This window comes from Phyllopteryx taeniolatus, chromosome 15 (genome assembly GCF_024500385.1).
Source record: "Phyllopteryx taeniolatus isolate TA_2022b chromosome 15, UOR_Ptae_1.2, whole genome shotgun sequence".
NCBI lineage: Eukaryota > Metazoa > Chordata > Actinopteri > Syngnathiformes > Syngnathidae > Phyllopteryx > Phyllopteryx taeniolatus.
The window spans coordinates 19,878,090-19,890,696 of record NC_084516.1 but is presented as its reverse complement, the minus strand read 5'-3'; the positions used below and the strand labels follow the sequence as shown (position 1 = coordinate 19,890,696).

The following is a 12,607-nucleotide window of genomic DNA, read 5'->3' as shown; positions in this document are numbered from 1 at the left end:
CGTTTTCACCAAACTAGACTTAAGAAATGCATATCATCTAGTCAGGATAAGGGAGGGGGATGAATGGAAAACAGCATTCAACACACCAACGGCACATTACGAGTATTTGGTGATGCCTTTTGGACTAACTAACGCTCCAGCTGTGTTCCAGAACTTTGTCAATGATGAGCTTCAGGAACTCCTGTCTCTTCTCCACACGCTCTCTCTCTTTGGCAAAATCCCTTTGGAAATGACATATATCCATCCATCCATTTTCTGATGCATGTTTTTGGGATGTGGGAAGAAACCGGAGTGCCCGGAGAAAAGCCACGCCGGCACGGGCAGAACATGCAAACTCCACACACGGGGATTGAACCCGGGTCCTCAGAACTGTGAGGCTGACGCTCTAACCAGCCGTCCACCGTGCCGCCGAAATGACATATAGTAGATGCTTAATTGCCACAAAAAGTAGTCAAAAATGTTACACTTGACATTTCTTCTTTTCATGTTTTCATGTTCATGCCAGCCTGCTTTTACCCTGCAACTGATTCAAAAGGGACATCTTTATCATGCTGCACAAGTCAGATAGCAACTGATAAAAAAGATAATTATCTGCCCAGTAAATATGGCAGCTGTTCATGGCAAGGTAAGAAAAACAGAGCCTAGTATTATGTGTGTTGTGGTATTATTTAGAGTTCATGTATTTATCTGCTGCACCAAAGTGACTTCCTTCACTTCAAGGTTAAAACCATTTGTATGTCTTTATCTTCAGTACTAAAGTGGATATCATACAGAAATAATTTGATTTCAGGATGACAAACTTAGGATTATGTTTTGTATCCAAACAACGGTGGTTGCTTTTGCTGCCCGAAAAGTTAAGTCAACATTAAAACTATGATGACAAGGGTGACCAGGAGTCAGACCACAAATCCTGTAAAAAGTCCTGACGTAAAAAACAAAAACAAACAAAAAAACAATATCTGTGTGTTTTGTTTTGTCTTTTTTCTTCTTTTTACTTTTACCCTGTACAATTACCTCAAAACGTCAAACAAATTCCATTCCAGGAAGTTCTTTTTCAGTTTATTTTTGAATATTAATTGCTAATTTTACAAGTCACGGTTCAATTTAAAGAAAAAGCGAAATGTTCTGGTAGGCATCCAGTTGCTGCTAGTATAACTTTTCTGCATGTTGAAAATGAGTATGACAAAAGGTGGGTATTGGTTTATTTTCTGCATTTTCATCTCAGGATGTATGTTGAGAGTGCATCTTGACTTGTATAGTGTCATGGGTGTGTGTTCCGGTTGTTGTTTTCCCCCCGTCTCGTACACACCTGCTCCTGTGAGCATCTTCCCCACCTGTGCCTCGTTCACCCTAATTACGCCTTCTCATTCTTTCTAGTCGCCAGTTCGTTGTACCTTGTCGTCGCGTTCCAGCATTCCTTGTTTCCACGTCACAGACTCACAGTAAGACGAAACCCTGTTCCGATTATCCACCTCGCCTTTTTGCCTCACGTTTTTGGATACTGTTGCCTTTTTTGCATTGCCTGCCTCTGCCCGTATATTAAACCTCTCTTTTTGAAACTGTCCATTTGTTTTGGAGTCGTGCATTTTTGGGTCCTATCCTCTGTTCCGTTCATGACACACAGACTGACTTGCCTTCAATTTGATATGGTACAGTCTGCCATTTCCGAGCAATGATTTTATACGTCACCTTACAGTGTGACATGCAATGATCCTGCGAGATTGCTGTTATCACACATCATTGAGGGATAGCAAGTGCAACTGGATTTTAGTGAAGACCGTGTGTTTTGCCTCACATTCAACCGTGTCATTTTCAGTACTTTGTGAGAAATTGAGTCGTGTGAAGCAAACCAGTAGAGGTTGAAATGCATTATACCAATCAATCAATAATGGTAGAAGCATGCAAAAGACACTGCTTGTATGGAGTTAAAAGGTTTTCTGGAAATGTCATAAAGCTCTCTCAGCAGGATTTAGAGGATATTCAGACTATTGATGAATGAAAATTGTGCTTCCATTCAAATTTTGCAAGGCTAATGACTGGGAGTCACAATTACTTGACAGTAGTCAGAGCCAGGAACAGATGATTCAAGTCATAAATTGCACGTTGAACTTATTATTATTATTATCGGATTAGTTGGACGTAGGAGCATCCTAAATGGGAAAAATGTAATGATGATTGTATTAGTATTTTCAATTTGCAGGACTGGTGGAGCCCAAGTGATATTTGTCCAAAATCCTTGGCGGCGCCCCTGGTGGTTCCGACATGTACATGATGACACATCTTCATCATACAGTACATAATATAGTAATATGGCATCAAGGTTACTCAAAAAGCAACAGTTTTTTATTTGTGTCAACTCTGATCCTAAACCTAAATGTACATTAGGACTTGTAGAGAGAGGGTAAAAATTATGGTAAGCAGACAAATCCTAGTCTAGATAGACAGAAATGAAAGGGAAGGGGAATTGTGTTAATTTGTTATCTTAATTTGTTTTGGGCTCTGCAAATCACCTTCCAATCAGGTCTTTTAAAGACTTGAAAGTAACAAATGTTTTAAAAGCTCATCGGTTCTTGTTTAATTTGTCAAAGTCATTGCTGCACAGCCATTTTTGTTCTTTCCGTACTCTAAAATTACTTACCCAGATAGGACACCAAGCACCAAGTTAAGCATGAAGAAAGAGCCAATGATGATGAGAGGTATGAAGTAGAGCCAATTCCATGTGTTTCCTCCTACATCGTTGGTCTGCACATACAACACACATGAGGATTTTTAGGAATTTGTAAAATCTTGAGATTAGTCATAACTGAGAGCGCAATGTAATGCAAACAGCAACTGTATTCATTCATCAAACATCCCTCATATATACAGTTTGCAGACATTTTTGTGAAGATTTAAAGGTGCCATATTTTACCAAACCAACCTTTTCGAGTATTTGGGATGCAATATTGGCTCTATGGTGCCTCAATGAATGTAAAATCTGAATTAAAAGCGTCAACGCATTCCTGAGTTCCAGACGTTGAAATCATTTGAATTTTACAAGCTGATCTGCGCCTTCCCTTTCCGCTCCCGAGCCGGCCCCGTCGACATAACAAACACGTGTGCTCTTCGGTCGGTCTCGTACACGCAGGCAACCAATCAGAGGGAAGGGGACCAAAGCAGCTTCTCTCATTCCCTTTAAATGTGGCGCAATTGACAGTCTCAACCGAGATACATAGCATCATTCTCTGTACAGAAGAGGATTATGCATTATTGGAGCGATGTGTGAGTGTTGCTCTGGAAAGGATGTGGCAACAGATGACATGAGCGGGCACCCTTGTTACACTTGTTAATACAGAACCAGCAGGTGATTAAATATGTCTGTGTAGCTCAGTATCTGTCTGCCTGCGCCTCGGTCAAATTCACTAAAATCGTGTTAGACCAGCGATCTACCTCGCGCCAGGACTTAGACATGGTCTGAGCAGGCATAGGCTTAGATCGACTTTCTGCCACCAATTGTCACTCGGACAGGCACCTGTTCAAGGACACTCCCTTCCTGTACCAGAACATCCAGCTTGGTTTGGCCTGTCGACCAAAGTGATAAAGACGTGCACTTAAAAAAATTAAATAAAAATTGAAGTCCTGCCACAGATTCACTGTCTACAAAAATAGAGGCCCAAATGTTCACACTGTTCACCACTCATAGAAAACCTAAAGGCAGTGTACTGAAGGCTATAATGTGTCACCCCAAAAGGTTCAAATCATGAATTCATCTTTTTGGTGTCACAAATCAAAGCGGTTTGCATTTTATCTCACAAAATATGAAAAACAGATACAGATAGATCGAAGGGAAGAAAAGGAGAGAAAAGAAGGAGAAGAAGGCATCAAGAAAGGACAGATCACTTCAACTCATCAATACTGTACGTCATATCTGAACGCTGAACGAAGGGTGTGAGCCAGTATTCTGTCGCTAGAAGCCTCTGGCATCAACTTCTGGTGTTCTGTCTGTAACTAATTGGTGTGCACCGCATCGTTGTGTGTGCATGTGCGCGCGTGTGTGTGTGTTTGCATGCGTCTGTCCAGTTTTTTCTTTCAGGCACTCATTGTGAACCCTTTTAACCTCTGTATCATTCTGCATTGTTTATGTAATGCATTTTGCTTAAATAGCAGAATGCTTCATTTTCTAGATGACAATTTTTACCATTTCCTGGCTGGCTGTGTACAACAAACACGTCACTAACAATGTTTCCTGTTCTCCATACAAAATGAAAACCAAGAGGACAGAATCAATAGCCCATTTTGTATGAGCAATATACTAAAGACAAAGAGTGGGAGAAAAACAAAGGGCAAATGTAGCATCTGTGTGATTTAGAGGGATCTGGGCTAGTGAGCCGAGTCTCCTTTTAAGTGCAGGGCCTGTGGAGCCGTCATCCACACTGCGCTCCCCACAGAGAGGCACATACAAGGCATTTGGCAAAGGAGCCCAGTGGCGATACTCATTTTGTTCATTACAAAACTTCTGATGCCCTATGTTGCCTGAAGCAAGGTACTTCAAATGACCCCATACATTGTTTAAGCACAGCACGAGGACAGAAGTAAGCATATCCTGGAGCTATTTTCTTAACACAAGTAACAACCCTGTGCCAAGAACACGGAGCGATTCATCGCTTTCAAGTTCTGCTACTGGTCTATAAATCACTCAATGGGTTAGGTCCTGAAGACATTATAGAAATGCTTTTGATATGTACACCCAGTGGGGCTCTGACATCTGCAGGCTCAGGTCACATAGTGGCGCACAAAGTTCAGACCAAACAGGGTGAAGCAGCATTCAGCTGTTATGCTGCACACAAATGGAATGAGTTGCCAACAGAGGTAAAGTCAGCCCCAACTGTAAACGTTTTGAAATCCAGATTACAAATTTAAATCCAGATTAAAAACATTTTAGAGCATTATCATCTTTTTTTTGGAAAACATTTCTTAAACTGTACATTCTTTTCGTCATTTTAGTAAGCGCTCTTTTATTTTTTGGGATGTTGTTTTTAAATGTCTTTTGCTCTTTGTTTTATATTGCTTTTAATGATCAAAAGCATATTAAGGTACCTTGTGTATGAAAGGCACTATATCAGTAAATGTGCCTTACCTTGCCCCTCCTCAGGTGTTAATTTTGACCAAAACTATTCAGGACCCCTTGGGGATTCAGTATGAATGGTAATGCTCAATTTGAGAGCCCTAATGTAAAGGTTTGAAAGCAGATGATATACGTCTTTGGTGCCATTGCCTCTCATTTTTTACAGTAATCATGCATGTTTTGGATACATCACAATTCTAACCCATGATCTGTTAATTGCATTTTAAAGTCGTGTATGTTTACATATACCTTATTCATTCCACATCACGACAGATCTTCGTTTGTCTTAGAAAGTCTCGCTGAAAGTTTGAAGATCACAAACAAATATTCGCTCAATATCACGTATGATCTGAGTAGCACACTTTGAAGAGCTGTCGTCACTCCTACTCTTTACTACTACTCCTACTCCATCCATCCATCCATCCATCCATCTTCCGCTTATCCGAGGTCGGGTCGCGGGTGCAGCGGTGGGACGTGAGAACAATAGCTCACTAGCCAACGACTTGAATACATTCTACTGCAGATTTGAAAAGGGCACTTTCACACCCCACACCCACCCACCCAGCCCAGCCACAATCACACCTCTGACTTCTGCGTTGACCATCCACAAACAGGATGTGAGACGCATCTTCAAACAACAAAAGATAAACAAAGCGGCAGGCCGGGACTTTGTGTCCCCATCCTGCGCGGACCAGCTCGCTCCAGTCTTCACACAGATCTTCAATAGATCTCTGGACCTGTGCGAAGTACCATCCTATTTAAAACGCTCCACCATCATCCCAGTCCCCAAGAAAACTACAATCTCAGGTCTGAATGACTACAGGCCTGTCGCCCTGACATTTGTGGTCATGAAGTCCTTTGAACGTCTCGTGCTGGACCACCTCAAGAGCGTCACAGGTCCCCTGCTGGAACCCCTGCAGTTTGCCTACCGAGCAAACAGGTCTGAGGATGATGCAGTCAACATGGGACCGCACTTCATCCTAGATCACCTCGACAGTGCAGGGACCTACTGGAGGATCCGGTTCGTGGACTTCAGCTCAGCGTTCAACGCCACCATCCCTGAACTCCTTTCATCCGAGCTTCTCCAGCTCAGCGTCTCGCCTGCCATCTGCCAGTGGATTTAGAGCTTCCTGACAGGCAGGACACAGCAGGGGAGGCTGGGAGAGACCACCTCATCCACACGCAGCATCAGCACTGGGGCACCCCAAGGTTGTGTCCTCTCTCCGCTACTCTTCTCTCTCTACATGAACGACTGCACCTCAACGCACCCGGCTGTCAAACTCCTGAAGTTTGCAGATGACACCACTGTCATCGGGCTAATGAAGGACAGTGATGAGTCTGCATATCGACAGGTAGTGGAGCGGCTGGAGCTGTGCTGTGGCCGACAAAACCTGGAGCTGAACACGCTCAAGTCTGTAGAGATGATCGTGGACTTCTGGAGGCATCCTTTGCCACAGCTGCCCCTCACGCTGTCCAGCCAGTTCCTGGTAATTACAGTCTCTTAGGACCTGAAGTGGGCGATTAACATTAAGCCACAGCTCGTGACCATAGGTGAGGGTAGGGTAGGAAGGTAGATCGACTGGTAAACCGAGAGCTTCACCTTTTGGCTTAGCTCCTTCTTCACCACAATGGACCGATACAAAGTCCGCACCACTGCAGACGCTGCATCAATCTGCCTGTCGATCTACCGTTCCATTCTTCCCTCACTCTCATCCACCCCCCGGGGCCTTGCCACCGAGGAGTTTTTTAACGACCTCGGTGCTCTCAACCCCAGAGATTGGAGAGCCTGCCTCAGAGACCCCAGACTCGACAGCAGAACGACGGAGCCCCCTGCGGGAGCGCTCTCCAGCACCCCCTGCAAGGACTCCAAAAAGAGTGGGCACTCTGAACTGCTTTTTGGTGCATCGGCACAAAGACAGTCAGGACCCGTCCACCCACCCAAAGGTACAGTGAGGCTACCCTCTCGCCCACCGGGGTGAACCCCAATGGACAGGCGCTGAGCCGGGGGGCAATAAGTATACCCACACCTGCTCGGCGCCTCTCACTGTGGGCAACCCCTCCTGAGTGGGAGAGATTCCAACCCCTTTCAAGAGGACTGGTACCAGAGCCCAAGTCGTGTGTGGAGGTGAACCCGACTATATCTAGTTGGAACTTGACCTCACACTCGAGCTCAGGCTCCTTCCCTGCCAGAGAGGTGACATTCCACATCGCACGGTGACCGACTGGTTAGCACACCTGCCTCACAGTTACGGGGATCGGGGTTGAAATCCGGGCCCCACCTGTGTGGAGTTTGCATGTTCTCCCCGTGCCTGGGTGGGCTTTCTCTGGGCACTCCGGTTTCCTCCACATCCCAAAAACATGTGTGGTAGGTTGATTGAAGACTCTAAATTGCCCGTAGGTGTGAATGTCAGTGTGAATGGTTGTTTGTTTTTATGTGCACTGCGATTGGCTGCCGACCGGTTCAGGGTGTAGCCCGCCTCCCGCCCGAAGATAGCTGGCATAGGGTCTAGCAGCCCGCGAACCTAGTGAGGATAGTTGGTAAAGAAAATGGATGGATAGATGTGTGAAAATGTCATCTAATTTCCCTCCCTTGAATAAAGTCTCTCGATTATCTCATAATCTGGAGCCAAAAATCCTGCTCAAAGACCATTTTTCCACTTGATGGGGAATTCATTTGTCGCATTTGCATAGGTATAGTTTGTGGTCAATTGTCCGACCACCCAATGTGAGAGTTGTGCTCCTTGAGCGACAAAAATGGACACCCGCTCCAGCCCTAGACCTGACAGTGCAGGCAAACACAGGTACACTTACAAGTGTACTTGATATTTTGAGCACACGTAGCGTGCCTGTAAACTGACATTTGACAGTTCAGGTGGTAGCCTGATGACATTTTTCTATTTTTAGCACAGCTCTGACAGTTCCACAATTGTCCTGACAGCACAGGGCGTAACCCTGGAACGGTCAATGCTCACTTTCACCTGCCTACGTCAACAAATATCCAGGAGCTGGGATAGGCTCCAGCAGCTCGCAAACCTACAAAACTCGATAAAGTGGGAATATTTTGTAAATGTATGTATTTCCCCACACTTTTACCATTAACTTACTGCACTACAGAAGAGTAGGTTGCTTAAATCTAAGCTAAAAAAGAGTTAAATGAGAAAAATGTTTTGGTCCTTAAAAAAGAGCAAATACAATTGAATATTTAGGCATGCACATTTTTTAATGACAGAGTATTGGTAATCTGAGGTGCTTGTAATTGTACGGCAACTGCTGGATTGCTTGAAAAAGTAATAAAGTGACAAGGCATGAAATGAAGATTGGCACATTATCTGCACTGCAAAAGCACCCACATACTCACTGTAGCCAAAACAGTGTCAATTTTAACGCTTAGTGGTTCACAGCAACAGCATTTACAGAGTGAATGTGTGTGGCTTTGGTGGCTCAGTGTCTGAATTTTGCTGAACGAGTGCACAAACGAGGAGATAATGCCAACGATGGCAGTCGAGGCATGCCTCTTTAGGTTTATCGGGAGTTTCGAGTCCCTCAAGAGGAACCTCCGACCTCGTTGTTTCCAGCTTGGTAATGTGGCTTGACTGATGAAAGACAGCGGCGAGCCTCAAGCCTGACACGGCACATCTAGACTCAATAAAAGCATGTAAGAGGCGATGCTTCAATTCATTGAGAGTCACTAGATAACATGAGATTGTTGCACTTGCATCTTTCTTCAGTGACTTTGGAATTACCCAGCAAAGAGAGATTAGAATGCAGAGGGTTTCATTTAAGCTCCTTTCCCAATAACATTAACATTATAGTTTATTGTAACAGAGTGTCCATCTATATTTAGGTGGCGCAACTAAACTGCAATGCTGCTTTTTTCGTACTGTAGCTGACCAATGAACAGCATGTCTGTGACTGGGGGATTTTATTTTTATTGACGGAGCAACAGACAAAACACCAAACGGGCACATGCACTATTTATTCATTGGACAGCGACATTTTTCGACACATAGACAATATTAGTAGCAGTGTTCGAAACACAGAATAGATGTAGTTTTACATTGTGTTAAAATAAATGGAAATTCAAGAGTTTTGGCAGAGTCAGACATCATACATTTTGAAAATGTTGTCAAGTTTCATAATTCCTGATGATTACAGTCGACGATTTTCATTGTTGTCCGATTGTCGTATTACAAAATATAATAAATCATCCTCTATTGTTGAACTAATACGATGTAGCGTTATGAAGTATAACGCAAGCCTATAGTTACCTCGACACATCACCTGCCATTTAATGTACTCATATAATTGGTTTTTAATAAGATTAAGTAATGATACTAATACTATGAAACATGTTAAAAGCGAGTGCCTGCCCACCGATCAGGTGGGAAATGAAATAGCCAATTTAATCCTCTGATATCTGCCTGCAAATTGTGAAACCGCTCTGAACTAGTTTCAGCGGTGGGCTAAGAATGCATCATCACGCTTGTTACATGTACACTTCAAGTGTCACACGTCCGATATTGCTGAGCTTCCGTTCACAGAGCACATGAAAACAATCCAGATGTGCACATGCCCATGTTACACATTAATAACGCCACAAGTATCAACACTGGCCAGTGACATCACAGAAGTAAACAATAATAACTCATACCAATATTAAACCTTACATATAGTTAAAGTGCCTTGGGCTGATTATTTTCCCCATTGATTTAAATGATGGAAACCTCGACATAATCCACCTCAAATGAAACGTATTTAGACAATTTGGAATGGTCTATCTACGCTTTCGTTGTAGTTTAGATTTACATGTTCAGCAATATGTTTGTGTCGTGTAGGCAGACACTGGTTTATATACGTCAGCTATCAGAGTATCAAGCTCACATTGATAGAGGATAGCAAATCTGTGTAGATAGTTTTTCCCATGATGTCACGCACGGCCGCCATGTTGGGTGAGCCATAAGTTATGTTCCGGTGCTTTGTAAGTGTGTGGATAGAGAGTTTTGATTTGTCAAAAAAAAAGGGTATGTTCCTCTGTGGTGTTTGGTCGCAACAGTACAGGTGAGAGGGACAAAGACTCCAGTCACCATTTCCAACCAATGCCAATTTGGCATCACGTCGAGAAGACAGCATTTGTCAGGGAAAAGGCAAAGCTTGCAGGTTACACGAAGTTCAGTACCCTTCAGTAAGAGTTGAAACATATCCCACTCTTCAACTCCGGTGTTAGCCCAGAGGGCTTGTTTTTTTTTTTACTTCCTAATTTGAAAAGGTCCTTTGCACTCGAAATGACATAAATGCTTTGAGTCCCTCAACAAAAGAAGAGCAAGGTGGACACCATTGCTCAGAAACTACAATATGAATATTTGGATGAATGTAAATAATACATTGAAAAACAGCCCCTTCCCATATCTTATTCTGCCTTCATAACGAATCCCCCTCCTCTTCTTCCTTGTTTGTTCCTCGTGTGCTCGATAAGATATGGCATATTCATGCACACATAATGGATGCACACTTGAGCGCAGTGCATTGACATAAATAGACCTATCATGCTTGTCCACCACAGAATGTTTCATTTCCATTCATTCGTCCAGGGCTTTGGGGACTATAAGGACTCCTCAACGGAAGGACACTGGTCCAAATTGTATCTTTTTCATTTTATTTGACATTCAGTAAGTGACGAGAAAATATCCGAGACTAAATCACAATGCACGCTATGCATTATGATTCTCGGAACTTTGGCTTGTAAAGCATTTCCTGCTCTAGACCTTTTTAACTTTGAATTGAGGACCCCTGGCTCTTGTTTTCAAATGAGTGGGTTTTAAATTGTAATGAATTAACAATGTCAATTTGGTGAGAGTACTTTAATCTGAAACCTACAGAGCAAATGCATAGATTATCAAAAATGCAAAGATAACCGGATTATTCCTTCACTGCAGGATTTCATGAATTATATATTGGGAAACCAGGAGATGTACAGGGAAGAACTACAAAAATATGCAGTAAAAAAATGTCACACGAGTTAGGAAGAATACGAGGTAATCTGTGATAAATCCCCTTCAGAAAGGAATAGGATGAAATATTTCTCAGCAGCAGCAAAAAGGAAATCGGAAGAATAAAAAGGGAAAAGTATCAACAGAATAGAAATGCTGTCCTAGATCAAACCAGTGAGAGTCTGCAAGCGCTTAGCATAATGAGCCTGAGAAGCTACAGGACATGTTTGCAGTGAAAGGAAGGCTCTTTATGTGGCTCGCGACGTGACATCTCACGGCTCGCTCATGGGGAAGGAAACGATTAAGCGGAAGGAAAAGAGAGGAACGTCTGGATGTGTTCGAGGAATTTCCCCCCCCCCCAAAAAATGAAAGAAAAGAAAAAGAAACAAATAAATAAGAATAAGAATAATACACCATATTTCAAGGAATCCAAGGACACTTAAAGGTGTTGAAAAAAAAAAAAAAGTACAGCATGATTCACGATGAGCTTGGTTTTGTTTGCGTGTCTGTTTGCTCACTTCCTGTGTTTTTCCTCGGCTCCCCTGGATCAACGAGGCTTATTCAGATGCTATTTGGAGCCACACCAGGAAAATTCCGGATAGTTTCTTTGTACTTCCTATTAAATCCTCTCTCCCTTTTGTTTTTCAATAGCTGCGTGTTGATAACCTCCTGCTTTTTTTGTGTTGTACTCCCTGGAGAAGAATCAAGAATCCTGTAATGCTTGTTGCATTAAATGAGCCGTTTGTCCTAAACTGTGCTCATTAAAATGTAGTCTTTCATCTTTTGATTTATTTGTATTCATTTATCTCATGAAATAAGTGATTGATTCATTGAATATCACTAACTCAAAATCTGTATACCTTTAACCGTTGTATTTATTTTAAAGAATAATGGGTTAATTAAGCATGACTTAACTCTACATAATACAATATAGGAATGAAACTTTTTATTCGTAAAATAAACCATTTTACTATTAAATGAATTCATCTTTTATCACTAGAATTCATAATTGAATGCACATTAGCTTTATTTGTTTTGACCTCACGTACAAATGACCTCGCTCAACTGTCCATTTGAAAAATGGAATGTAGCCCTTCAGCACAAAAAGAATCTCGCTCTTATTTTTCAGCAAATGAGCAGCTACTTCTCTGCTCTGGGAATAGCTGATAATTGCCATGCTAGTTAATCATGTTGTCTCCTCGGTAGCAAGTCTATAGTATTTATTTCACCAATTGCAAATCTCGTAGGTATTTGAAAACGTTCATTTCAAGAAAGCGTCATACTAATATATCAATGTTACCTTGAATTTTCCCTAGAGTGACAGGCGTCGCTCTCGCAAATGTGATATGGTATTGGAAGCACTGCATCCTCCAGCACTCTCTCTTTCTTAAGTACGTTTTGCATATATCCTACGGGCAATTTAGAGTCTCCACAAAAAAATAAAAATAAATGTACCGGCATTACCAAATAACTAGCAACCCTTTACTGCTCAGTGACTGTTTTTTTTTTCTGTCTC

The 12,607-nt window shown here is 42.4% G+C and overlaps 1 protein-coding gene across 7 annotated transcripts in view; it reads right to left on the bottom strand.

Annotated features, from left to right (window-relative positions):
• Nucleotides 1-12,607, bottom strand: part of cacna1bb (calcium channel, voltage-dependent, N type, alpha 1B subunit, b) — a 183,198-nt gene that overhangs the window by 84,271 nt on the left and 86,320 nt on the right. For all 7 annotated transcript variants that reach the window (XM_061799308.1, XM_061799303.1, XM_061799302.1 and 4 more), the window contains one exon: nt 2,639-2,742. In XM_061799308.1, coding sequence (XP_061655292.1) covers nt 2,639-2,742 — 104 coding nt within the window. The remainder of the gene's footprint in view (nt 1-2,638; nt 2,743-12,607) is intronic.